This window comes from Aythya marila (assembly GCF_965140915.1).
Source record: "Aythya marila genome assembly, chromosome: 18".
NCBI lineage: Eukaryota > Metazoa > Chordata > Aves > Anseriformes > Anatidae > Aythya > Aythya marila.
The window spans coordinates 143608-169995 of record NC_139059.1 but is presented as its reverse complement, the minus strand read 5'-3'; the positions used below and the strand labels follow the sequence as shown (position 1 = coordinate 169995).

Genomic DNA, 26388 nt, shown 5'->3' with positions numbered 1-26388 from the left:
GTTTGGATGAACTGTGAAGAAAGTGGGATTTGAAGGGAATTCCTGGTTTGCATGTAACAGTGCTCTTTCCGTCTGGCTTTCTATGCTTTTGATAGGTGCTGAAAATGGAAGCAGCAGTAGTTCCTGTGAGGTCTTTGGGTAAACAAGTTTGGCATGGAAAAATACTTCTCTTTTAGAGGAGCAAAAGGATGGACCTCATTAATTAAGAACTTTGAGTCCAACATCACTGATCACCAGCTTTGAGAGAAAGGCAGGTTGACTACTCAAGTAAATTGCTGTGCAGTGTTGCAGAAATACTAGGAAAGTCATTTTAATGCCTTCTCATGCTGAAGGGAAGCCATTTAGATCTATCTATTCCTAAAATGGACCAGTGATACCATTTTTAAGGAAAAGATCTTACGCCCTTCTCTGGAAAAGATGGTTTTGCAACCCAATTAAGTGCATCATGTCAGCCAGCTATCTTTTCTTATATGCATCTCCTGTTCTCTTGATTTTATTAGGCTACTTTCATTCCATCCTGTAGGCTTTCTACTGAAGGAATCCTCAATTGTAAATAGAAGTCTTCTGCCTCTTCAGCATGCTGTCTTGAGAATCTCCATTCTTTCAGCCGATAACATCTGTCCACTCTTGGGAAATGGCTGGAAGTAAGTGTCCTTTAGCAGTCAGCATTAAGCCCACTAAGTTGCAAAAGCAGTTTCTGACTTACTGTGGCCCAAAGCAATTCCAAAGCTAAAGCAGAGACTATTAGTTTCTTCTCTCCAGACAAAAATGCTTACAACTTCTTTTGGACAGATAGAGCATTTTTCTCTTCTTGGTTAGCCCATTGGCACGGTTCAAGTTCAGTATATGCTTTGGTACGGAATTGTTGGCTTGTAATTCTTCAACTTGTGAAAGAAACTGTTGCTGCTCTAGAATCTTGTAGATTTGATTCAGGTTCGTCTAGCTATATTTTTTCCAGACTTTGCTTAACTTCTGCTTCAGTTCAAACCAACATGCCAGTCCAAAAATCAGGAAATACAACACAGCACAGATGTAGTTCTGTATAACTTGTATTCATACACTATTTCCACCGCTGAAAGATTTTTATCTTAAATTTCTAAGAGGGAAAAAGTAATATATGAGAAAATGACTCACATTATGAATCTTCAGTGATTCCCTGTGACCACTGAGCTAATTCAGGGAATAAAGATTTATGGTTTCTGTAGCTTGTTGCTATGTCCAGGATGTGTTCAGTGATACTTCATTTAAGTGGACTTCATGAATGTGTGCAGCAGCTTTTGTTAAGGAAGGAGATACCAGTGGTAGCCCATATTTGATGGTGTCCTCATGCGGAGTAAATATTTTTTTTTTTTTAACCTGACCTGGTTAGGGATTAATGAAAAACTGAAGGGTGTTTTTTTTTTTTTTTGTTTTTTGTTTTTTGTTTTTTGTTTTTTTTTTTTTTTTTTTTTTAGCAAAGGCAGTTATTTTTCAATTAGCAAAACTAATTTGAGTATTAATGCAGAAACTGTTGCTGTAAGAGTGTGTTTGAGCAGCTGGGGATGCTTGATCATTATCTGGCCAGAACCTAACACAGTGGTCTATATTGGTAAGGTTTGTAGAGGGAAGTCTGTGGGGAGAGATTATTTTAGAATTTAGAGCATGGCTGTATGTACCATTCTGATCCATAAGCTGCTGTCATTTGAGAGATTTCAGTGGGTGAGGGAGAAAAGGAGTTCTGTTTCTGTTCCCTGCCATGAACATATGATATGTATACTGATTTCCAGGAGTCTATTGTAACCTTGTCAGCATTATTTTCCTAGCTGAGTTGAAATTTCAGCATTGTTCCATCTTCTGGATGGTTCCCAAAACTGCTGACAAATAATGTATTATTTCTAATGGAAGCAATGTAGTATAAGAGAAGCAAATAAGGAACCTTTAATAACAACAAAAACACTTCTGATAAAGACCCATTGTGGAAAATTTAGAAAGTGGTGTTCAAGTATTTATTTTTTTGTAAAGACTGAAGTCTCAACCAACTTAATCGAACAGAGAACCTCTTTGAGGTTCTTACGTCATGTCTTTCATTACATTCTACCTGAAGGAGGGAATGGGAAGGCAGTGTGTTCTACATGATTAAGTATTTTGGTTTGCCATTCTCTTATGAGAGCTGAGGGTAATACAACTAAATTTCCTTTTTCAGTAGCCATTAACTGTGAAAGTGCAGTATGGTGAAAAACACATTGGTATGGGACTGAACAGTATCTGTCTGCTCTTAAAGAGTAGAGATAAAGTATTCTCTGTGTTGTAAGTGAATTTTGTACTTCAACTGATACTAGTTTGGCTTCTGTGTTTTTATTGATCTATGAATTCAATTCAAGGTTTCATAGAACCTAATAGAACAGCCCTGCTTTAGATTATCTTACAGGTTAACTTGATCAGCCTAAATTAATTAGATAGGAACAGAAACTTGCTAGTATGATATATCAACCTCTCAGAGAAATGTATGACATTCAGTGGTTAAAAGTTTGGTAAACTCATAATGCAACTAAGACAGTTTGTTGAGAGCAAACAAATGATTCAGCCTTGGGATTTTAGTAGGCATTAAAAGATGCTCAAGATAACTTTATTAGCAAGAGATAGCCTAACTCAAACAAAAATTTAAGTAGCAAGATCTGAAAATCTGTCTTACGTGGGAGATTGGATTTGGTAATTGTGTTGCCCTTCATCTCACAGAGGTTTTCTAATACTTATGAACACATAGCTTTGACTAGTATATACTACCTTCCTGCAGTTTACATAACTAAAGTCTGTGTGTACATAAAGTTTGTGTTGTGTAAATACAGGCTGAAATCTGGGATTTATTAATTTAATTATCTGAAATGTCATAAACTGGCTGCCAAATAAAGGCAGTTAGTTTTCTTTATGTCAGATGAACTACTACTGCTTTTTCTTACATGCATCTGAAGATAGATTTACATACAGAAATCCAGTCTCCTAGAAGTCCAAAGATCAAGGCTCACTTCACCAGCATTCTACGTTGCAGAACACTGCCTCCCTCTACTTCCATTAATGTTAAGTAGTGTATTTCTTCTTGAAGGTTTTTGAAACATAAACAAAATAGGACATAATCTTGCTGAGTTTGCATGCTGCAATTTTTTTATTAAAGATAAGTCAGGTAGCTAGTGTACTGCCTGGCCTGAAAGTAATCCCTAGTTAATGTAGGTGCAGGTGTGCCCAGCATAAATGGCAAATGGTTCTGCTTTGTATATGTTGTAATGGTGCCTCCTGACTTGCAAGCATTGGTTGTGTCCTGGGTCTGTCCCCTCCCAGCTCTTGCTGCAAGAAATTGATACACTGGTCATTGTTAAGTCATTGATTGCAATCTATTAATTATGATGTTCTGTAATGTCTGTTGAAAGTTTAGGTTGCATCTCTTTTTTTCATTACTGTAGTGACTTGTAGTTAGATGCACACTGGGAATTTTGTGTTGCAGGGCTTGACTGAACACTATTGCAGTCCCATGTTAGGAGCACTTCAGTCTTCTGCCATACAGTGGGCCAGGAGACAAAAATGTGTATGTCTCTTGCCATTGCTTATTGTTAAGAGGAGATGGGGACAAATATGCCTTAAATACTAATTCTGTACAGACGTGTCTATTTAAGACTCAACTATAATGCCCTTCCTGAATTCGGGAGCCTGAAGCCAGCTTGGTCTTTTCACACTGGTGATTTGGTGATGAGACTGTGTAGTCAGGAGACAGGATCTAAAATCAAACTGTCTGGTTAGTTATATAACCCAGATCACTCACATTAGCACCAGTCCACTACTGTTTTACAATAGTGAATGTTTCTCATGCAAAAGCCTTTTCTGACTTTGTAAATTTTCTCTGGCATAGTGAATGGGAGAATGCTTGATCTTCCTGATATTGGGGGGGGGACGGGACGGGACTGCAAAAAGCGGGAAGGGTCTAAGTGAGCAGTTTTAAATGCTACAATTATGAACATTTAGCTTTTTATTAAAGAGGGGCTGTTCTGAACTATGTTCAGAACACTGTACAAGTGTGTATCTGTGCAAGGGAAGGAGTGGAGTACTTCCATGGGAGATAGGTGGCATGGTTTCAAATTTCCATTTTTAAATAAGGCAGAGGGGCATTATTTTTAAATTTGGTACTCCCACACTAATCACGGGCTCTTTTGGGCTCTTTTCCCTCTCCTGGGTTTCTGTGCTAGTTCCTGTTCACAAGGTAAAGTAGAAAGAATAACACCTTCCAGGTTAGTGTCTAAACTTGAATTAAATACAAGGGTAGTCAGAAATTACGAAAGCTGCTGAAAGACTTGGTTAGCAAATTGAGTAAGGCTGGGCAGATGGTATTCCGAGAACACCATGGAAAATATTTTGTTATAATAAAGAACAAATGAAATGGGAAGACTCATGAGGAGAGTTTGAACTACTTATATTGTCACAATCTATAGAATGCCACAACTGTTAGGCAGCATTTAATTCAGCTTCCAAATGGATATGAAGTTCTTAACTCTTGTGATCTCTCTAGAGGACTTGAAGTGGGAACGAATGTCAAGAACTAGATAAAAGATTGTTAAATGTAGCCAGATGTGAAGCTAAAGATATGCATCATCAGCTGATAGGTAATGTGCCTAAAGAAATTGTATGGAAAATTTGAACACAGACTAGGAAAGCACAAGGGTGAGTGTTAATGAGGGTAGGCCAAGGCCTCTGCTTCACATACACTGCTCTGCTTAGTGAGCTGGAAATCTTGTGAGCTCTCTTGTTAGTAGTATGACTAAGACCAGTTCCGCACGGTTTAAATAAGTCTACAGTTCCTAGCAGTTTGGTCTCTTTAGCGTACTGTTCTAGTCCATGTATGAACTCATGACTCTATGACATAGCTTGTAATGCAGGCTAGGAAATATAAGCTAGTGATGAGACCTCGAAATCCTGCCTGAGCTCAAGGTGGGGGAGGGGGTGGGCGTGTGCACACGCATGCATATAGATATAGACATATATGCATAAGAGGGGCACAGTTGTTGAAAAGTTTTTTTTTTTTTTTTTTTTTTTTTTTAAGTTAAAAATGGGTTCTATAGTTATCAGAGCATGCTGTTATTCCTGTGTTCCTGAAAGTTGTGTTTTTGGTTTTTTTTTTAAATCTTTAACAGCTGTTTTGGTATGGGTATAGGTATATAGTCTCTGTTTCCAGCAATGTACAATGCTTTATAGCCCCACGATGCTATGTGCTGGGTTTACAGCTCATTTCCTTTCAAACTCGGTGTAACTTCCCAAAGGAATGTCTGAGAGGCAGGTTAAGACTCTCCATAATTAGGAGTCTAGAAAGCACACTGAACACAGACAGCTGCGCTGACTGACTGCCTAGAGGACATGCAAAACACATGGAGAGGGGGAAAAAGATAAAAGTCAGGGTAGTAGGGTCTTTCATGTGTAGAACTACAGCAGGTTTTGAGGCACTTTTTCACAGTGTTTTGTTTATCATATGGCAAAGAAACAGGATCATGTAATTATGCATTGTGGGTAGGGACCAGTTCATCGATGTGGTTCTAATTTAGCAAATTATTTCAGCAACCCCTCTCTATTAAAATAGAGATTTTATTTTCCTCCTGGCCTTTAGCTCAGAGGAGAACATTAAGCTTTAGCATACTGTATAAAACCAGTAACTGTTAATCCACAGTGTGGTTATAGCAATGTATGACACCTTCACATTTTCAAAGTACCCCAGGTTCCTTTCTGGGGTGACGATATGGCCTTCTGAAACTCAAGACAGACATGACATTTTCCATTAGTGACAGAGTCATTAACATGATTGTTTTTAACACTCCAGGAGGTTGTTCTAATATATGAAATTTATTCCCCACTATTAAAAATATGACATAAACGATTAATAAACTTAGCTGAAAGCAGATGGTAATGGCAGCACATGGTTGCCTGCCCCACCAACCCAAATGCAGCATTTTCAGTCTTTGAAACACATGAGAAATTTAATTGCATCCTTTTTATTTCAAATGCAGGAAAATTCCCTGAGTAAGCAGAGTTTTAATTAAATAAATGTGTCCAGAACTTAAAATAAACCTGTGGAACAAGTTCACAGAGCTGACAGTGCTCTAGAGATGGCAGTTTCTTTGGCCCAGGGAAGCAAAGGCCTTTCAGAAGCTCTTTTATTATTCATTTCCAACGCTTCACGATGCGGTGTCATCAGCCTCCTTCAGTATAGCTGTCTCCCCAACATCCACATCTCTCTGACTGATCTCTGGGTTCTGAATTCCTGTTTGACTGCTCTGCCACAAAAGGGATTTTTCATACTTGGTCTTAAAAAGCAATCCGTGACCTGAAGAGGGAAGGATGAGTAGAAGAACGAAACAGAAGGGGAAAAAAAAAAAAGGAAACTGAAACGAACACACTGGAAAACAGAACAACTCTTTCCCTGTAGCTAGAAAAAATGGGTCCTAATGGTCTGGTCTGGAAAGAACAGATCCCCAGGTCTTGGAAGAAGAACTACCGCACACACTAGGAAGAGCATACGCTTAATTGTACTCTATATGTTTTTAGCTAGCTATGGATGTAGAATTTAACACTTTTTCCCTCCTCCCTCCCCTTCTCTCCCTCCACTTAGAATAACAACTATACTATATACAGAGATGAGACATTTGCTCAGTGATGTCCAAGGACAAACTTGATAGGAACAGCTGCACTTACCAGGACAGTCTGCTGTTTCTTTGAATGCTCTTTTCTTACAGCAGCCACGGCACATGTTAAACACACATTTATTGCCCTGGGTGAGGTGGTGGTGTAAAGAAGCTTGTATCAGTTTATTAGTGAGAATAAATTCATTATTTAACCATAATAAGCAACAACAATACAGCTCTGTACATTCAAACCTTTGGAAAACAGCTGGACTCATACACTAGCCAGTCACACCTCTGTCTAATGAAGATGACAGAGCTTATGTCACAGAGAGTGAGGAGGATGGTGACATAGCTATTAGTGATAGCTTATGCAGAGAAACAAAAATAATAAAAAATAAATAAATCCACTGTCCACTTCTGCAACAGCACTAAGCTGTTGGGCAGCCCAAATTACATACCATAAGCAGGCAAATGTCATAAGCACTTTGGAACAAGAGTTATGATATTTGTTACGGTTGAGCTTGCTATATTTCTCTAGAAAAGTACTACGTGAAACAAGGTGCCTGACAGAGATGCTTGGTACCATCTGCAACTGTGCCTAAAATACGTAAATGTTACCACATCAATTACTTCCCTTTTTTTTCAGACTAAATACACTAAAGTATATACTAAAATATAAGGTATGACCCTTCTTCAGGGGAGGGCAGTAACTCAGCTGGATATTTTACAGCTTGCAGACTAGGTGTCTCGAATGCTTTGGCTTACACATGCTTAATAAGCTTTAAGTAATTTTTTTCCCCCCACCAATTAATTTTTTTTTTTAAACCTTCTCTCTGGCCATTACATGACAGAGCTTAGAAACTTAGCAGCTAGGAAAAAAAAATACAGACCAATTCTAAAGACTTGAAGGGCAGCCTGCAACATTACAATGATGGAAAGGCAAAACAAAAATGAGTCCAAGCCCCATTTCAAACGATCATGGTTGAAGCACTAAGCTGTGTTAACTGGCCAGCTTCATGGAAGCTGGAAGTGCTTTAACAGACACTGGCACTGACTTACCTTAGGGTTCCCACATTGATCACATTTTGCGTATTTGGCTGCAAAAGACAGAGACCTGATTTTAGGATTAGTGTTTTCATATGGAAAGAGTAAATTCAAAAATTCAGGATCATACAAAGCTTGGTGCCTCTCTCTCCAACCAGAGGGGGACTCTTTGAGATAGAAATACAGCACTTCAAAGAATTGTGCAAAGAAGGTAAAAGATATATTGAATTTCACAGTGTGTCTAAGCTATATACATAACAGCTATAAACATAAAAGTTTTAAATTTCAGGTCTAGTGCAAAAGAGGAGGAAAATTGCTTGAAATGCATATGCAATTTCAATTTCAAATACTAGCAACTGATAAAATTTAATTTATAAAGCATTTGGAGCTTAAAAAGTTGCTTGTAGTGGACATCCACCTACTTCTTTGATGATTAGATATCTTTCCTAATGAACACAATTTGAATAAATGTTGCCTAGTACCAAAGTTTTCCTATAATGCCCCATCTTTAAAAAGAAGCTTCTACAACTACATAGACAAGAAGAAAATAGTAGCGACTTATGTTAAAGCTAATACCAGCAACTTCCCATGTATACATGTATATGCCAATAGATGGAACTTACGTTTTAAAGATGGATCAAAGCTTTTATTTGGATTTCTTAACTTCTTTTTTTGCTTATTCTTTGATAGAAGCTCAGAATTTCCATCTTCATCCTCTTCCAGAGCACGTTTCCCTCGCACACCTTTTTCAGTCCCCCTGGTTCCATTCTCCTTGCATCTCTCCTTTGGCCTGAAATGGTGTACATCATTATAAGTTGGCTGAAGGGAAGATGTTCCCTACAATGAGCAACATCCCCATAAACAAAACAATAATCAAGAAAATAAAGAAAAAGCCACAATAAGTATAATGAAGAGTTTTCATTTGTTTTCAAATGTATGTAAGTTCCTAGAACAGAACTGAAGGACTCTGCACTGACAGCATGAGCAAGAAACGCATATGTGTATCTGGTCATGTTAAAATAGATAACTCACCCTGGCCTGATGTATGGCTGACAGATCCAGTGGAAAAAAGGTAACCCTTCTTTTGGCTTTTCTCCTTCTTTCTGATTAGCTATTTCTTCCTGCAGCGTAGAGATAAAGTCAGTTTTCCTGTAGTTCTCAGGAAATATTCTAAATAATGCCTCAAACTCCAGGAAACCACAAAGAGTAATTTAAAATAACTGCTACTGACAGTTAAATGTAGTCAAAAAACCTCTAGTAAGACAGATGAAATGAAGATTTGTAACTCCTAAATCGGCTTTCTCCAATGTAAAGCTGTTTGGGCTTAAGGGGCTGGTACTGTAGTAAGCTACCCATATCACAGTTCGTAAGCCTCAAAGTTCCAATGAGGTGGCTAACAGACATCAACGGTATGGGAACATCAATGGGAACATACATGGTATGTTCCCACCAAATACAGACAGAGTTGTTCTAGGAGATTAGGGCCCATCTTGGTACCTGGCATCGTAGCTTCAACTCCCTGTTGACATCTACAATTCCCTCTAGAGTCTTCACTTTTGCTAATTCTTCACGCAGCTGCTGGTAAACTTGAAGCCTGAGACAAATCCAAAACATCAAGTCACGTTTATTCATTATTGCTAGTCTAAGGAGATCATCTAAAAATGTCTTTTATAAAAAGCTTTTTGCAGATTTTTCTCACTGCATTTGTCTGTGGTAGCAGCTTATCTTCTTTCTTGTGCACAGACACCTGCTACTCTTGCAGGTAAATAGTTGCAAGTTTGGGCACATAAACAAGGTACTCTAAGATAAACAAACATAAACATACCATGCATCAGCTACTCAGTAACTGCCATTGACCACGCTCTTACTCCACAATAAATGTGAGATAGCTTGCCTCACAATGAACGAGAAGTTAGTTAACTCATGTTTACCAAAGTGCATGTGTGCATATAGGCAATTACCACACAGTAGCAGATGTGCTGCAAGCTCACACCTTCGCTTCTCGCGTGGTAACTTGTTCATTTCCCAAGCCTCATTTCCCTGTAGTGAAGGTTAAAGGCTTCAGACCACATTCTCTCCAGGTAGGTCCAGGAAAGAAAACCTTGCAACATACTAATTCAGATCAGACAAATTCTTGTATAGAATCATAGAAACACAAGGTTGGAAAGGACCTACAAGATCATCTAGTCCAACTGTCCTCCTATCACCAATACTACCCACTAAGCTACTAAATTATATCTTGTATAGAAAAACCAGATGCTTGTTAAGCAGGAATACACCTGAAAACATGAAGTGCTTTCTGGAGATACTCACGTGTGATGCCAGAGCTTGAAGAGATGAGCCCTAACATAAGACAGTGGACAAGGGTACTTCTGCACTATCTCCAGATACTCCTCAGCCATCTCCCACACCAATGGGTTTCGGCCCTCAAACAAAGCTGGATTATGAAGATTACCTTCTAGGGAATGAAAAGAAACACTCAAACTTTCATTTCAGGATTGTAATGGACAACAAAATCTGGGCTCTGTAGTTAACCAGCTCTGTTGTGATTGTTCTGGCCAGTCACGGACACATCAGCCACAAAGAGGAACAAAGGGTTCATAAATTCTAGCCTGACTTCAGGATACTATATTTCACTGTATAATTCTTAATTGAGCACAATAGATGATACCTAATTAAAATATTAACCACAAAGGCATCTAACCTTTCCACAAAAACTTTCAATAAAAGAGAAATCAATGCTTTTCTTGGCCAGTGGTTAAATATTTAGACGATGGTATGTCCGTACTCTCATTTGTTTGGCTTAAGTTTGCCAATACAGCATCTCACTATGCCTTGCTCTAGGAGTTTGATAAACCTTTTGTTAACCTGTGTTTTCCTAAAAATAAGATTTGACAATGTCTCAGGCATCATGTTTCATTGCTTTAACTGTGCAAGTGACTGGAAGCTTTTTCTGATGTCTGTCCTATCTTCTTGTAGCAAGTAATACCACTTCTTTCTTATCCCAAACAAATACAAATCAGCTGCATCTTAATCAGTGGACAGACTTACTGCATCAAGACCCATTCAAAAACTATTCCACCGATTAACCGATGCTCTGGAAATATTCCCAGACAGGCATCCTGTATGTCTTTGTCACGTAATTAGACTCGAGCTATCCACTCAATGGTACTACAAGTTCAACACAACAATTCTTACTGTAAAGTGCTTCCTGGTCCTGGTAAGAGATATCCAGTGTAAGAGGATAGAGAAAGGCCACTCAGCTTTCAATCTAAGTTGTTCACCATGCCAGCCTGATGTAGGCTTTTATTAAATGTGTATGGGGCTGCTAAAGAGAGTAAGAAACAGTTTGTATCCTCACCTATTAACAGTAAAAGCTCATTTTCTTTACCTGCAGTCATGACACCATGCACTCCTGTCTTACGGATACATTCTTCCACATCACTGAGACACTGGATGTTTCCATTTGCAAACACAGGAATGCTCACGGCTTTTCTATACCAGTGAATAAAACAGATGCATAATATTGAGAATTAGGAAGGACTCTTTAGAGTCAATCCAGAAGTCCTACTCCTGTCACACAAATTCACGCTTCGGTGCCATTGCACTCACTGCTTAAAGAAAAAAAATCGCCCTTCATAGTGTGCTAGCAGAAATACATTAAGATTGGTACTGCTCACTAACCTGACAGCTTGAATGTGCTCCCAGGATGCCACGCCAGCAAGTGGTCCCTTCTGTTCTTTAGTACGGCCATGGACAGTCAGCAGCTAGAACACAAAGCTCCATTTACTTTTTAAGTGTATGAACCACTGGAACAAATCCACTGACAAAAGATTTCCTTTAACCCCATGCATTTCATGGATGCTACTGAATTCCCAGTGCTATTTAAAAAGTGCAGGGCTGTTGGTATCATGGAAAGGTACCAATGAAGTCCTGGGCTTCATTCATCTTGCTGCTCCATGGCACGATAAGGTCTTATCTTGGGAGAACCTATGGATTTCCTATTGCATTGGCTCCTGTTTGTGATACATTGATCTGGCATTGCCCTCAGCAGAAGGCCTAAACACTGGCAGTACTGTCTCTAACTACAGACTGCCTCTGAAATTAAATCCCAGAAGGTTTGCTTATTTCTTAACTGGTGGTGGCAACCTTTGGTACTAGTGGTTTTTTATTTATATATATATATATATATATACACACACACATATATATCCCTGTGTATTTCATACATTCACACTGCTTCCTGCAGTTCTTTGGTAGACTGAGGTGCTCACCCACAGTGAAAGATGTCACATGGTGAAGTGATTACAATAGAGACGGAACTCATGACCTGTTCCATATCACACTACTGAACTGCTTGCTGCCTATGACTGCTAATATATACAATCACATTGTACCCCATTTTCCTTGTCTGTAAAACAATGTAGCCTACTCATCTCCACAGTACATCAAAATCTGGTCACAAGATGCTTTATACAGAGACATGTGTCCAATGCAAAAGTACAGGGAGCAGCTGCCTCCTTACCTGGCAGCCAGCTTTCTCCAGCATCTGCGCATACTTCACTGTCTTGTCAATTTCTGGGAAAACACGGATTTTGCATGTGATGGGAACAGAGAGCTTCTCGTTAGCCAGCAAAACTGGGAAAGATTGAAAAGACAGGTAAGTGGGCTGCACAATGCTATGAAGAGTGCCTATTCTCAAGATCAGATACTGGGTGTGGTATGGAAAAAGCTTGAAAAGTTAATGCTATGCAATTCTCACAGCTTAAACGATGAGCAATGTCCTCTGCAATCCTTATTGTAAAGGTTCATCAACTGATAGTAAACGATGCACAAAACCTGCATTCTAATAAGGAGGCATTAAATGCTCAGCATTTAATAGATCTAACTCTTCCACCAAATTTACCCTTCACTCTCAAAGACCTCCCCCCTCAAATCTTAACCACTGATACAGGTCTACTACTGTCACAGCGTGTTGCGTCCCTCCTTCTCTGCCAACAACATTAACACTTGCCTAGATTTCCTACTAGAGATCCTTTGCTTCTATATAAATTATCATCCAAATAATTATGAGTAGAGCCTTGTCCATGACAACCAGCAGCTCATTGAGTGTTCATGCTGGGGGCACCAGTACATGCTAGGGCCACACAGCTGGAATGCAACTTTGCAGAAAAGGACCTAGGAGTCCTGGTGGACACCAAGTTGAACATGAGTCAGCAGTGTGCCCTTGCCACTAAGAAGGTTAACAGTATTCTTGGATGCAGTAGGCAAAGTATCACCAGCAGCTCGAAGGAGGTGATTCTTCCACTCTACTCATCGTTGGTGGGGCTGCAACTGAAGTGCTGTGTCCAGTTCACCTCCCCTCCCTCCCCCCCAGTACAACAGAGACATGGACATACTGGAAAGAGTCCAATGTAGGGCCACTTGGACTGTAAAGGGACTGGAGCATCACTCCTATGAAGAAAAGATGAGAGAGGGGGGACTGTTTAGTCTAGAAAAGGGAAGGCTTGGGAGGATCTCATCAATGTCTATAAATACTTTAAGGGAGCCTGCAATGAAGACAAAGTCAGGCTCTTGTCAGTGGTGCCCAGTGCCAGGAAAAGAGGTATTGGGTACAAACTGCAACACAAGAGGTTCCATCCAAAAATCAGGAAGCACTTTACTGTGTAGGTGACAGAGCACTGGAACAAGTTGCCCAAAGAGGTTGTGGAGTCTCCTTCTTTGGAGAACTTTAAAAGCCATCTGGAATCAGTCCTGTGCAACCTGCCCTAGGTGTCCCTGTATGCACAGGAGGAGTTGGACCAGATGACCTCCAGAGGTCCCTTCCAACCTCAACCATTCTTTGACTGAGGTAGGTTGTGATCCCAGTCAAATAGGAAACAAATGGGTCAGGGTAAAATCTACAACATCATGTTAAACTTCCATAGTCTTTACACAGGGCATGGAATTGGAATGCTACCAAAAAGAGGGCTAATGAAAACAGCCAAAAGAAAATGCTGAGCAGTGGCATGCCTGAAATTCTATTTTCTTCCAGAGCTTAGATGTATAATGCATGAAGGCACCAGTTTTCTTCTCATTGAAATCCTAGAAGTTCTAGCGATCAGTACTTCCTACCATGCTTTTGAAGGAGCAAGTGAGGTGTATACACGTCCAAGCAGAAAACGGTACTGTGTGGAGAAGGAGGAAGAGGCAGAAGCTTTGCCCAGCTCTTACAGAATAGCCTAATAAGACAACTCTTACAAACCAAATGCCCTGTGTTCTCTTCGCACCTTGAGGCTGTTCTGATTTACATCTTTCACTCCAAAAAGAAGCACCCTAACAACCGCATTACGTGGCAGGCAAAAAAGCATTGTCTATCTTTCTAGGTTCCCAGCAGTGTCTTTTTTCTGTACATCATTCAAGATTCCCTGGACTACAGGGAACACAACATAAGTAAGAGTCTATAATGTCACAGTTCAGATACTTGCTTTGTGGGGGGAAGACATTCTTTGCTCTACACAATGATCAAAAGCTTTCTTAAAAAGAAAGCAGTTCCAAATGTATTTATTTACATATAAATATATGTATATATATACACACACAATATTGTTCACAACCACTACCAATATCCCAAGAACACCCTACACAAGTTTGAAGAAGAGAGGCATAATTTGTTAAGACGTGGACGGAAAAAGTACACTGAGCTGATGACAAAAGGGCAACTGTAATGCCAGAAAGAAAAACTCTCCCTGGTACTTGAGAACTTCAAAGTGAAAAAGTAAGGTGCTGAGTATTCTCCTGTTTCTAGAGGTGAAGAGCCACTAAGCCATCACTAGACTGGGACTTAAATCACTCCCTTTCACCTAATGTGAAAGGTACCAAAGTCTTTTAGCAGACCTAGTTTGTAGTGGGATATCATAAAGTACCACGAGGGTGCCATTGGAATACAAATACAGTAATAAAATAAATAACCCCCCCAACCTTCCTCAAATAAACCTGCTGCACCCCTTATCCCCACAAAAATTAAGCCTCCTCTTACTGATGAATTCATCCCATTCCCTCTCAGATTAAGCCTCTGAAGTGAGGCCTTTCTAAAGACTTACTCATTCTCTGGAGAAGATCCCATTCCTCTTGCAGAAATGCTCCATAGTGACCTATAATAAAATAGCATATGACAGACTTGCGTGGAACAGTAAGGTTCTGAAGTATACAGCTTTCAGAAACATTCACACACAAAGATACAGATACTGATGCCTCACTGGCAGAAATAGATTTGTTCTGTCCTTCCCAAACTGGAGGAGTTGGATTGTTCTGTTTCCCATACTGTCCTAGATTTACTACACTGGTTCTGGCTTTTGAAATACAGCTACCTTTGCAATACTCTTAAGGGTTCAGCAGGTTTTATCCTCTTATATGCTAACGTGAATAAACTCTGTGCATGTATCAAGGAAACAGGAGACACTAAGTGACAGCTTAGTAGTATTTTAAATGTAGGTTTTTTTTTTTAATTTAGGCTCTTTGATTGAAATCAGAAAAAAAAAAAATCAAGCTCTTGCTAAAAATGAAATTTTTGAAGAATATTCTAGATGTAAGAGCGATCACTCAATAGAAGTAGGAATTATTAGTATACCTAATTTTGCTTTAGGTACTACAAATCTGTACCTATTAAAGTGGATGCAATTAAGTCTGATTTCAACAGTACAGCAGTCACCCACACCAAGGCTTAATTTGATCTTTTTGATGTCTCACTGCCAAAGTACACATTTAAAACACGCAATTTCTCTGTTTATCCAGGGCTCAGATTTGCACATACCTCTCTTTGCAATCATCTGGGGACAACCCAAATTTAGGTCTATGGCATCACAATAATCCTGAGCCAACAGTGCTGCTTGGACAAACACTTCAGGGTCATTGGCACAGAACTGAGAAAGACAAAAACAAGTGGAAAAATCAGGCAATAGCTTTTTTTCAAGTACTGATAACATTATGATATACTTACAAAGCAACCAGTTGCTACAGAAAATGGGCATAATATACACAGTTCATAACAACTGTAATTTCTCAAAAAGATCTGTGACACCAGCTAAAGAGTCTCAAATTTCAAATGACAAAATTAGAAAGATAAGCATCAAGAGGCAAAGAAATATTTGCAGAGTATTTTACATGTGGCACCCATCAATAAGAGGAAACAACTCTTCAAATTCCCCGTACAACAAACAGCTGAAGCATTTGAATACATAAAAAGTAATGCAGAAGAAATGAGTTACCAATGGTGTCTGTCTCAGGGTCTTGAGACAATCAAACTTTGTAGATACTAATAAATACCATTGCCTCTAAACTGAATTGATCTGTGCAGAATGTGAAATAGAGACATTGGGCTGTTAATCAAATGCTTGGTCACAAAAATAATTAACTTTACGCTTAAAACATTGAGAAAACATTGATGTGTTACAATTACCTTAATTTGAAGCGGTTTTGTTGAAGAGGATAGAGGCAGACCATTCCTCACAAGTATGCTTTTAAACAGATTTTCTAAAATGTTTTATTAACAAAAAATAATCCACCGTATCTTTAAATTTAAATAATATGGATTTAAACTGAAACAAATATATAAAAAAGCATTACTTAAACCCCGTAACACTTTACAAATCACAGCTGACACTGACCAAAGCCAGGAAAGTCATTTGCCTTCTCTGAAATGACAGAAAACCTCCAACCAAGCCACATTAATGTGTATTTTTACATGGAAAATAAATGCTCCAGGGAACAATGGGCTCATATATATCTCTGCCTGATCTACTTCCCAGTGCCTGTGACAAAACCCAAGCCTGTCCAGAAGTATAAGAAACAATAGTCAGGTAACAGAAAAGAGTACTGAATAAAGAAGCTCTGTGATGGCAGATAACCAAGGTACCCTGTAGAAAAGAGGGTGTGAAGAACAAAGTAGATGAAAGCTTTACTTTCTGAATGAGAAAGAGGGACTAAGTTTGCTGTCTCCTTTCAGTGCATTCTGATGGAATCATAGAATATCCTGAGTTGGAAATACCCCACTAGGATTATCTGTCAAACTTCTGGCTCTGCACAGGACACCTATAAATCAAACTGTATGTCTGAAAGTGTTGTCAAAATGCTTCTTGCACTCTGACAGGCTTGGTGCTGTGAATTCTTCCCTGGGCAGCCTGGTTGAGTGCCCAATCACCTTTTCCTAACATCCAGCCTGAACCTCTCCTGTCGCAGTTCCATGCCATTCCCTGAGGTCTTGTCACTGTCACCAGAGAGAAGAGCTGTCCGTCCATTCCCCTTGTGAGGAGGCTGTAGGCTGCCATGAGGCCTTCCATCAGTCGCCTCTTTTCTAAGCTGAACAATCCAACTGAATTCAGCTGCTCCTCAGCTATCTTCACGTCTAGACTCTACACCATCTCTGTCACTTCCCTTTGGACACTTTAGGTCCTCCTTATAATTGTTGTTGCCCAAAACCACACGCAGTACTCAAGGTGAGGGCACACCAGCATAGAGCAAAGTGGGATGGTCACTCCCTTTGGCTAGCAATGTCATGCCTGATGCACTCTGGCAGCTGCCAGGGCACGCTGCTGGCTCATAGTCATAATCACACCATTCCTCTGCTCACACTGACTGTCTTTCCCTGCATTATTCTCCAGCTCTATAGGCCCCTCCCTCATTGGGATAGAGTGGTAAGAAGTACCCAGACCTCACACAGCACTAATAAGACAAGCTTAAAGGGGTGTACTTTTTCTTGCATTTGCTCTTCTGTCTCTTACTATAGCTAAGCACTGAGATTGTGGTTTCAGAGACACGTTCAAAAAACTGTGATTCTCCTAGAGTGGTACAAGATCTGGAACAAGCCTTGACTCCAGAAAAGACCAACTGCGGTCTATCTCCAAAGACAAGGTGCAGAGAACTAACACCGTTTTAGAAGTTTAGTGCTTCAGGTCTGTCATACTCTACTTCTCTGTCATACTCTAAAACCACTTTGAAATCTGTGTAAAATCGACTAGTTTGTCCTCGTGAAGGTTTGGAGAACGTCTGAATGTACGAACACAAGAGGGTGGATGACAAGGGCAAGGGCACATTTGGCAGCGTTGAGTTACTTCTGCACTGTTGCCAAGAGCACACTGCAAGGCGAACCCCCGGGAAGCTCTGCCCGGCAGTCCCCGCCGCTGCCGGCGGCGCTAGGGCTGGCCCGGTAGGCGCTGCCGACTCGGGAGCGAACCGAGCGGTCGGTCCCGGCGCTCACCTGCACGATGAGCGGGCGGTCCTCAGGACAGGCCTCGCCGTAGAGGTTCTCGCGGCGGTAGTTGGCGTCCCTGAGGAAGACCTGGGCATGCAGCATCGGCGTGTAGCAGAGCTGGGCACCGTGGCGGCGGCTCAACAGCCTCCAGGCCAGCTCGCTCTGGTCCACCATGGGCGCCACCACGTAGTGGGCGCTCCGCAGCGTCTCCCGCCAGAAAGCCTCCCCGCGCAGCTTCGGCATCTCCCGCCCGCGCGGCGCTGCGGCAGCTGCCGCCTCACGCCGCTGTACCGGGACTCGCAACCGCCGCCTGAGGCCTGGAGGCGGGCGCGAACGCCGAGCCCTGGCAGGGCACAGAGGCGGCCGGACGGTGCAACCGCCATCTCCCTCCGGCCGGCTCAGCAGTGCAGCTGCGCACCGTCCCCTCCGGAAACCTCAGCATTACCGGCAGGGGCCGCGCGCGGAGGAGTCCTCACGGTGAGGTCCTCGCCCCCGGGAAGCAGCGTGGGGCTCGTGCTCCCTGTGTCTACGGTCGCGGAGGGCGGTACCGGCCGGGACGTTACAGGACAGTTCCGCTCCGTGGCCCTGCGTAGCCACGCGCCGCCCCAGCCTGTGGGGCAGCCGCCGTGACGGCGGGCACAGGCGGCCTCACCGCCGGCGCCCGGGAGCGGTGCCACTGCTAGTGGGGCTCTCCCGCGGCCCGCTGTGATCCACCACGAAAAGCCCCGTCCGCCGGTCGTGCCTCCCGTGGCGCGACCTGTGCAGCAGTACGTGCCCGGAGCCGTTCTGCACCCCGTGGTAGCGGGCAGCACACCCATCTTTCCCCAGTGCAGTGCCCAAGTCCTGAGAAATATCTTTGGTCTTGCACTTCCTCCTCTGTCCCCAGCACATGCCATAGTGAAGGGGTTGTTGACTATTATGTGAACTCGGACTGAACGAGGGACCTCACTTATCCTCGAAGTTACGAAAGTAATGGATAGGTACCACCAGCACAGAGAAGTGGAATGAGCCACTGCACCAAACTACTTATGTGACAAAACTACACTTCTGCATCAATTTAGAAAACTACTGATCACCGCAGGGGTGACACAGGGCAGGATTTCCCATCAGCGAGTATGTTCAGGAAAGTAAAAATAAAAAAATGCCACATTTCTACTCATATCAATGTAACTTATTTAGTCATAGTGTTAGACTATTTTTTCCTCAAAAGAGAGAAAATTGAAAAAAATCGTTCCAGTATAGTCTAAGAGGGGTTCTACCTACTCTCCAGTTGTTCAGGAGTCTGCTAGAGCTTGTCTCCTGACAGCCTTCACAATTAAAGTTCACTGCCTAATCTCACATTTCTCCCCCCTGCTTTTCTAGCACTCATGGTTGCGATGAATTCTGCTGCAAGAAATAGCTAAGCCTGAAGCTCTTCTGGTTCTTTCCTACCACCTCTTCCACTACCTTCCAGAGGCCTAAGCAATCAGTTCTGCTATTTTGAATACCCAGACTCTCCACCCCTCCCTTTTCCACTTCTGCTGTTTCTCCAGGGTTTGTTTTTCCTTTCTTTTGACCCTCATTTGCAGGCAAGGTGTTCGATCTTAACTAATTGCAGGAGTAACAAATGCCTGCTTCCTTTTCACTACTCTATCCTAAATCTTTTGGATTTTACTTGACCTCTCTCATTGCCAAAGACAGAAAGCTTCTCCACTTCAGCTGTCTGGGATAATTGTTTAAAGTCACGTGAGTTCTGTTAATCTATGACACTTCAGGGCTTTTGCCTTTGGCAAAAAAAGTATTTCTTCCCTTCAGGAAGCTGACAGAATACAAAAGCAAAGTAATAGCTTTAGTGCTGACAATTATATCCACCGTTTACCATATGTTCTTGTTCTCTCTTAGGCTATATTGCAGATTCAAGGTTTACTGCACACTATTTCACAATAGCAGTATGTGTTTTTTGTGAGCCTAATTAAGGCTTCAGGGCCAATAAACGGCTATGTTTTGCAGTCATAAGGAAGACTAGCATGGTGTAGAGAAGCTTCTGAGAAACTAACTAAAAAGGGATGCAGGTATCAATTGACAAGAGATTTCCACTTCAGTTTCACAGAGAAGGGCAAATCTTTGACTTCTCAAAATCAGCAATTGCAGTATTTCTTTTTGCATGATGCTGCTATTTTTCCACCTGTCTAGTTAATAGATCACCAAGAAATAACAAGCAATACCAGCGCTAATAAGGTTTTTATTTTTGGCACACTGTTTTCAGTAGCCATTTACATAATGGGTTACAGGGCAGCAGCTCATAATTAGACAATTATGGGAAAAACAAAACAATAACCTTCTGCTTTTCAAATAATAACAACCACAAGAACATTGAGAGAATAAAGGCTATAAGTAAATCTCGAGGAACTTCTATTACTAAACCAGTATCGTCAAGCTTTGCCTAGAGGAGACCATGCACATTTATGTTTATACAGAGAACTTGTACAACTCCTGCTCAGAGAGCTGGAACAGCATTAGTCCTTGCTCCCTCCACACAGCCCATTCAGAACTGCACCATTTTCATTCCAAGCTGAACAGCTGGGTCAGACTTGTTAAACACTTCATTTCAGTGCAGAAATATTGTACCTGTTTGATTAAAGTTTAATCACTCCTTTATTTTTCATTCTAGGTTTTCAACATAACCAAGGCAAAAAGGATTATTTCACTCTGTGTGAGGCTCGCTACAACTGCCAGCAGTAAAACAAGAAGGAAAAAATATATATCAGTCCTCATCATTTTTGTTTTACATGGTGTCATATGCTAGGATGTGCATGGATAGCATGCAGTAGATACAATGAAGTCCCATATTATGCACATATGCCCAGTACATATAGCCACTCCTCAGTATCACATTCTTTGCAGATGTAAGGCACCTTCCCCTTCACACATTACCTGCCTGCCTCCTTCCATTGCCACCTAACACCTGATCATCATACCTAACAACTTAATAGCACGTATACCCATTGCCTATCTAGCACTCTCAATGACCTTGAGGTAGATGCTATTAGTCCCATTTTACAGATGGGGAAACTGAGGTGGTAGCATTAATGGCTTATCCAAAACCACAACAATGGAGCCAGAATTAGAATTTGAGAGTTTCCACTTCAGTCCTGTGGGTGTGTGGTTTGGTTGCATCTAAGGTACTAAAATCATGGCAACAAGAAGCCATGCTTCAAAATAATATTAAAGTCTTCTTTATTATTGTTATTTCTACAGATCCAAATTAGATATGCCAGCAACAGTTTTACCTTTATATCAAGAAATGAGAGATTTCAAATAAAAGTTAGGATTAAAAAAAAATAGAGAATAAGACAAAAAGCCAACCAGTGATCAATTCTGTTTAATTCTAGGAGAGCCGAAGAGAAAAACATTCTTTAGACCAAAAAAAAAAATAATAAAAGAAGAAAGAAAGGAAGAAAGAAATAAAGAAGAACAAGATTTATTCTGGAAATGCTTTAAGCTGACATTATGTTGTTTGTATTTCAGATTTCACAAAAGAAATACCTTAAAAAACTAAAACCAGTTAACCCAGCCACTATCCACAGAGGGTAGTACAAGCAAAAAACACTAGGTCAGAACCTGAGTGAGGAGTCAGCTGTTCCTCTCACTACAATGTTCCTGTACTAACAGGATACTTCACTGGGGAACGAATACACAAAGAACTGGGGATTAAGCAGTTCTGGGAGGCACAATAATGCCTCCTACTTGGTACCTTGTTGCTATCCTGGTCTCCTCTGTATCATAAGTGTAGCAAGGATTTACTGATTTTGGAAAGGACAGATCCAACACAGCAAAGGCATTTTTTTAAATTGTATTTTATGTAAGTTTCCTTAAAAAAAGGTACTATATCTTAAAATCATGCCAAACTGATAAATTAGCTAAGTTATGTAGGATCTCCCATCTCATTGCCAAGAGAAAAAAATCAATACCCAAGGCTTAAGTGAGCCCTGTGCTAAATAAAATATGCAGGGGCTTTGGGTAGATGCTTGTATGTTTGCCTGAGCTTCAGTTATGGGAGAGCAGGGGTAGGAGGACTTGTACAGTTATCAATGAAGAACTCTCTTCCCCCTGACACTCCAAATGGCTGGTTGGGTGGAGAGACTGGAGGTGGGAGGGAATAAAGGTGAAGCAATAGTAATGCTTTACTATGGTTCTGGTAAAGCATAGAACAGAACCTTGCACAAATATAAACCGAGTACATCTCTAGGGACAGCTCTGCCTGTTTTTAATCAGCTCAAGTTAATGCTGTTCAATACAGTTGCATCTGTTGAACCATCCATACCGCCCCCCACTCCTCTCTCTTCTCAAAAGAGAGAATGATGGCAAGAACGCTGCCTTCTACCATTTCCTTTCTGAACAGGGCAGGGTGTGTGTGTGTGTGTGAAAAACAAACAAAAAAACACAACCACGGAACAAAACAAAAAGCACACAAAACCAACCAACCAAAACAAAACAACAAAAAACACCAAATAAACACCAAATAAACAGGCTGTTCCAAAGATGCACTTTGGTTTAAAAAATTGGCAACTTTCCCTTGTAGAATAGATCTACCCCTCCAAAATGGATGTTTTTCTCCGGTACCCATGATAAATTAAAACCAAGCAAGAAGGCTCTGGTTTGACACAATAAATACTTAGAATATATCAAATTTAAAAAAAAAAGAAAAAAGAAAAAAGAAAAAAAAAGAAAAAAAAACACAGTTACAAAAGCCTCAATGGAATTCTCTTTCTGACCTAACTACAGACAGATTCTTCACAGACAACAGGTATCTCCGAAATCAGCTGCAGCTCCCCTCTCTGCTCACTGGGCTTGGTCAACAAGTGCTACCACTTACCCTTTGGAATACTGTTAAGACAAAACAATACAGAGCACAAGAAATCTACTGCTAAATTTGTTTTTCATACTGCCAAAGGTGTAGGAAGCAACCATCAGTGGGGAACCCTCACAGCAGTGCACAGTGACAGAGTCACAGCACTAATGTAACATGGACAGGGATAAAACAAATCATAAAAAGGGAAAAAGGAGAGAGAACCCATAAAAGTTGTGAAAGAAGAGTGAGTGAGTGAGAAAGACCAATCAAATGCAGCTGGACTTCCCAGTTCTGGCAGCAGAGCAGATGAGATGTTGAACAACAGGAAGAGTTCCTTGGGGTCTGTCATAACAAGGAATGTTGTTGGCATTTTCTTCACCATTGACAGTAAGTGAGCAGAACTTAACCCTCTCTGACACTGACACGTGGTTCTGCCAGTGAGCTGTGGATGATCCCAATAATTGATTCAACACCATCTCCCTCCAATAAGGTGCGGTGATCCCCTTCAATGACATGGACAGACACTTTTCCATCACATACCTGTACAGACGCAAAACAGAAAAAAACTTTACATTCTCAATTTACAACAAGCTAACCACCTGGCTGTTTTGGGTTTGTCAGTGTAAGTTACTCATATTTTACACCACTGTCTCTACCAATTTAATTGAAAACATGACCAGTTTTACTCCGATGCATTTTTCATAGATCAGCTACAGGACACTGTTTGGAACTCATGTTTTAAAGCACTGTAATTTGGCAGCCTGACAGGTGACCCACTCAAATATAAGCTGGGCAGGAAGACAACCAATATGATACTGATAGAATAATTTACCTACTATACCAAAGAATGACTGAAGTAGCTACTTCCAATCTCTTAAGAAAACCAAATAACCCTCCATTTATCTTTCTCCCGCCATCCCTATGCCTCTTCTTTTGAGGGCATTATGGAACTTTAAATCACATTTCATAATAGCTTGGAATCAAGAATGAATGCAAGTCAGAAGTCTGAAGGGGCAGAAGGTGCTAGGAGAAGAAAAGTAATTTTGAAAATCTTTTTCTGTACAGATACCAGGAAAGTGTCCACAAAGTGTAACTAAGAAAAAGCTGCCTCTGTTGTCAGAGGGCTGACATTCGCTCTTCAAAGTCTACCCTCATGCAGAAGCCAAACTTTAGGGGTCTACAGTCAAAAAAAACCCAGAGTCTCAAAGTTACTTCTGTTGAGTCACATTCTTCTAGTATCTTTATCATCTATTTAGGTCATGTATCTTTATTGTCTTATTTATTGTCTGTTTAGGGAGCTACAAGAATTAGCTACAGAAAACAGATTATCCAATATAGAGGCTAGACCTCCTTGCTCTTCCTGCCCTGAGACAAATGTATGGAACCAATCAACTTATTTGCTTCTTGAGTCTTTATTTCTTGTTAGAGCATGATAGCTGCAGAATAACTATTTCTTTCAGTTATGTTTCATCTTTCCACCCTTCCGTAAGAATGGTTTTCCATGCTTTCCTTTTATTCTCCCAACTCCTAGGGAAACCTCAACAGCCAACAGGAGGCCTCAAACTGACCTCAGAGAGTCTGTAGTCTCCACCCAGACCTTCTTCATATTCATTGTGAGTCTTCGCCCGCATCAGTGTCACATTCCCATGATACTTTGACTCTGGTATATACTTGTCAGCAGCCTTCAGCTTGTGGTAAAAGGAAGCAGCTGCAAAGCTGAGTGCTTCACGATTGATGTTTTTATGAATCTGAGTTATCAGGTCTGCAGCAGCATTGACACGAGCCTCCAGATCTTTCAAGGGCAAAAGAATCTCCAACAGCTAGAAATATTAACATTTTTTTTTGTTTAAGTCTCAATATCTGGGAATTAATGTACATTAAAAATAACAAAACAAAACATCCACATCCCTCCTTTGCAATATAAGAAACGAGCATTACCTTATTATATTCAATGCCTGTAAACTGCTGAACAAAGGCACACAATGCTTCTGTCTCCAGTGCAGCCTCATTTCCTTGGGCCAGCTTGGCTCTGTAGCTCTGGAAAAGCAAGCAGTAAAGAGCTATCAAAAGAACTATATACCTGAGCTTGAATGCTAGATAAAAACAATTCTAGAACAAAGGACTTTGAATTAGAAAAGAAGGCAGGGGGAGAAGAAACCAACAAAAAAGTGAAACCTAAGCTTGGTACACAGGAAAGATACCTTGAGGACAGAATAGAAAGCACATCTACAGGTGGCAATTACCAAGAATCTAGGATCTTTCTAGGATCTCCTAGAAAGCACAATTAAAATGGAAAGGAAGGCTTAAGGAGGGTTTCCTAGCACCCCTACATTAGGATCTTGTCTTGAGGGCTCCATACTAATATTATGATTTACCATGACAAGAGCAGCATTTGTGGGTCAGCCCTAGCCAGTTATTGAAGACCACCCCCCACATGCTTCCACTCTTTAGCCATCCTTAAGCATCCACTATCTATAGCTCTGTCCCAACTTCTCCAGCAAGAAAAGTCTCAGCTTTTCAGATAGTTCATATCTAGAATATTAAGCTCCCAGTAAGTATCCAATCCTCCCTGACGACAGATGATGGTCTCCACACTGAAAATTTTCTTTGCATTTCTTACCTGAGTGTAAGCTGCCACAAAGGAATGAGACCCATCAAAGAGGAATAGACTGTTGAGTGCATGGGAGGCATTTTGTTGTCCTTGCAGCTGGGAGCACATTTCAAAAGCTACACAGGCACCAAAAGAGTATCCAGCAATGCGGTAAGGTCCTTCAGGCTGTATCTGCTTCATACAGTCAATGTAATAGGATGCCAGACTCTGTATGCTGTCCAACGGAGCAGCTAGAACATGAAAGCAAGTTAGAAACAGTCAGGTGAAACAGACATTAGCAGAGACAATTATGTTTTCATGAACATAGAAACAACCTCATTAGAAACATCCACATTATTTTAAAGGTAATCTTCTAAATCACAGTGAACAAACTATATTACGGACAAGGAACAACAATGCTTCTAGTTTCCAAAGACAGGTAGAACACTAAACCTCGTTTTTCTCCCACATGTTTACCTGCTGGCAGGGACTCAATGAAATATCTAATTTTTCCATTTTCCCCATGCACAAGCTTTTCAATCTAATCTAATACTTCTCATTATCTGGGGTTGTTAGACACAACCTTGTGTGGACTGTAGGTACTGATGCTTGATCCTCTGAGTTTAAGTGTCCAGAAACAAAACTCCTTCTACAAGGGAACTGAAGTTCAAAACGTTAGATTTACAAATTCAAGATACTGAAGAACTGAGATACCTTTTGTGCACTGGAGCCCATAGCACGGCATATGAAGTCTGGAAGCGAGAGTGTAGAAAACTGCAATGGATCCCTCAATGGGGTGAACAAGGAAAAGAGGGCGCTCTGTGCTCTGAACATCATTGAGACGGGTAATCGTTGGCCCTTCTGGATTCACCAGCAAGTTGTTCAAATCTAATTTTGGAGGCTCGCCTGGGCCTGTCTTCAACAGTTGGGATGGTTTCAGCTCTTTGAAGGAAAGCACACCAGAAAAACACAGTTAGATACAGGATCAGAGTCTTGGTCTTGTACCATAACCCTAAAAGAGGTGCTCATGGTTGCCCAAATTAGCCCATTGGCTCACAAAACC

General features: G+C 40.9%; 2 protein-coding genes across 3 annotated transcripts in view; both read right to left on the bottom strand.

Moving 5' to 3' along the window:
- Positions 1–54: 54 nt before the first annotated feature.
- DUS1L (dihydrouridine synthase 1 like) lies at positions 55–18286 on the bottom strand. 2 transcript variants are annotated; one of them, XM_082775112.1, is made up of 13 exons: positions 17911–18286; positions 15469–15577; positions 14759–14809; positions 12202–12314; positions 11361–11443; positions 11068–11171; positions 9990–10134; positions 9174–9270; positions 8709–8797; positions 8300–8466; positions 7692–7729; positions 6703–6778; positions 55–6334 (listed from the first exon to the last, which is right to left on the bottom strand). In XM_082775112.1, exons 1-13 carry the CDS (start codon positions 18145–18147, stop codon positions 6186–6188), a joined length of 1458 nt encoding a protein of 485 aa, XP_082631238.1. In that variant the 5' UTR covers positions 18148–18286; the 3' UTR covers positions 55–6185. The 2 variants fall into 2 exon arrangements, with proteins under 2 accessions (XP_082631238.1, XP_082631239.1); XM_082775113.1 differs by lacking the exons at positions 9990–10134; positions 11068–11171.
- Positions 18287–20113: 1827 nt separating this feature from the next.
- Positions 20114–26388, bottom strand: part of FASN (fatty acid synthase) — a 46574-nt gene continuing 40299 nt past the window's right edge. The window contains exons 39-43 of the mRNA XM_082774887.1: positions 26040–26267; positions 25356–25576; positions 24674–24772; positions 24304–24555; positions 20114–23275 (exon numbers count right to left, since the gene is read on the bottom strand). Of these exons, the coding sequence (XP_082631013.1) occupies positions 23138–23275; positions 24304–24555; positions 24674–24772; positions 25356–25576; positions 26040–26267 (938 nt within the window). The 3' untranslated portion in view covers positions 20114–23137. The remainder of the gene's footprint in view (positions 23276–24303; positions 24556–24673; positions 24773–25355; positions 25577–26039; positions 26268–26388) is intronic.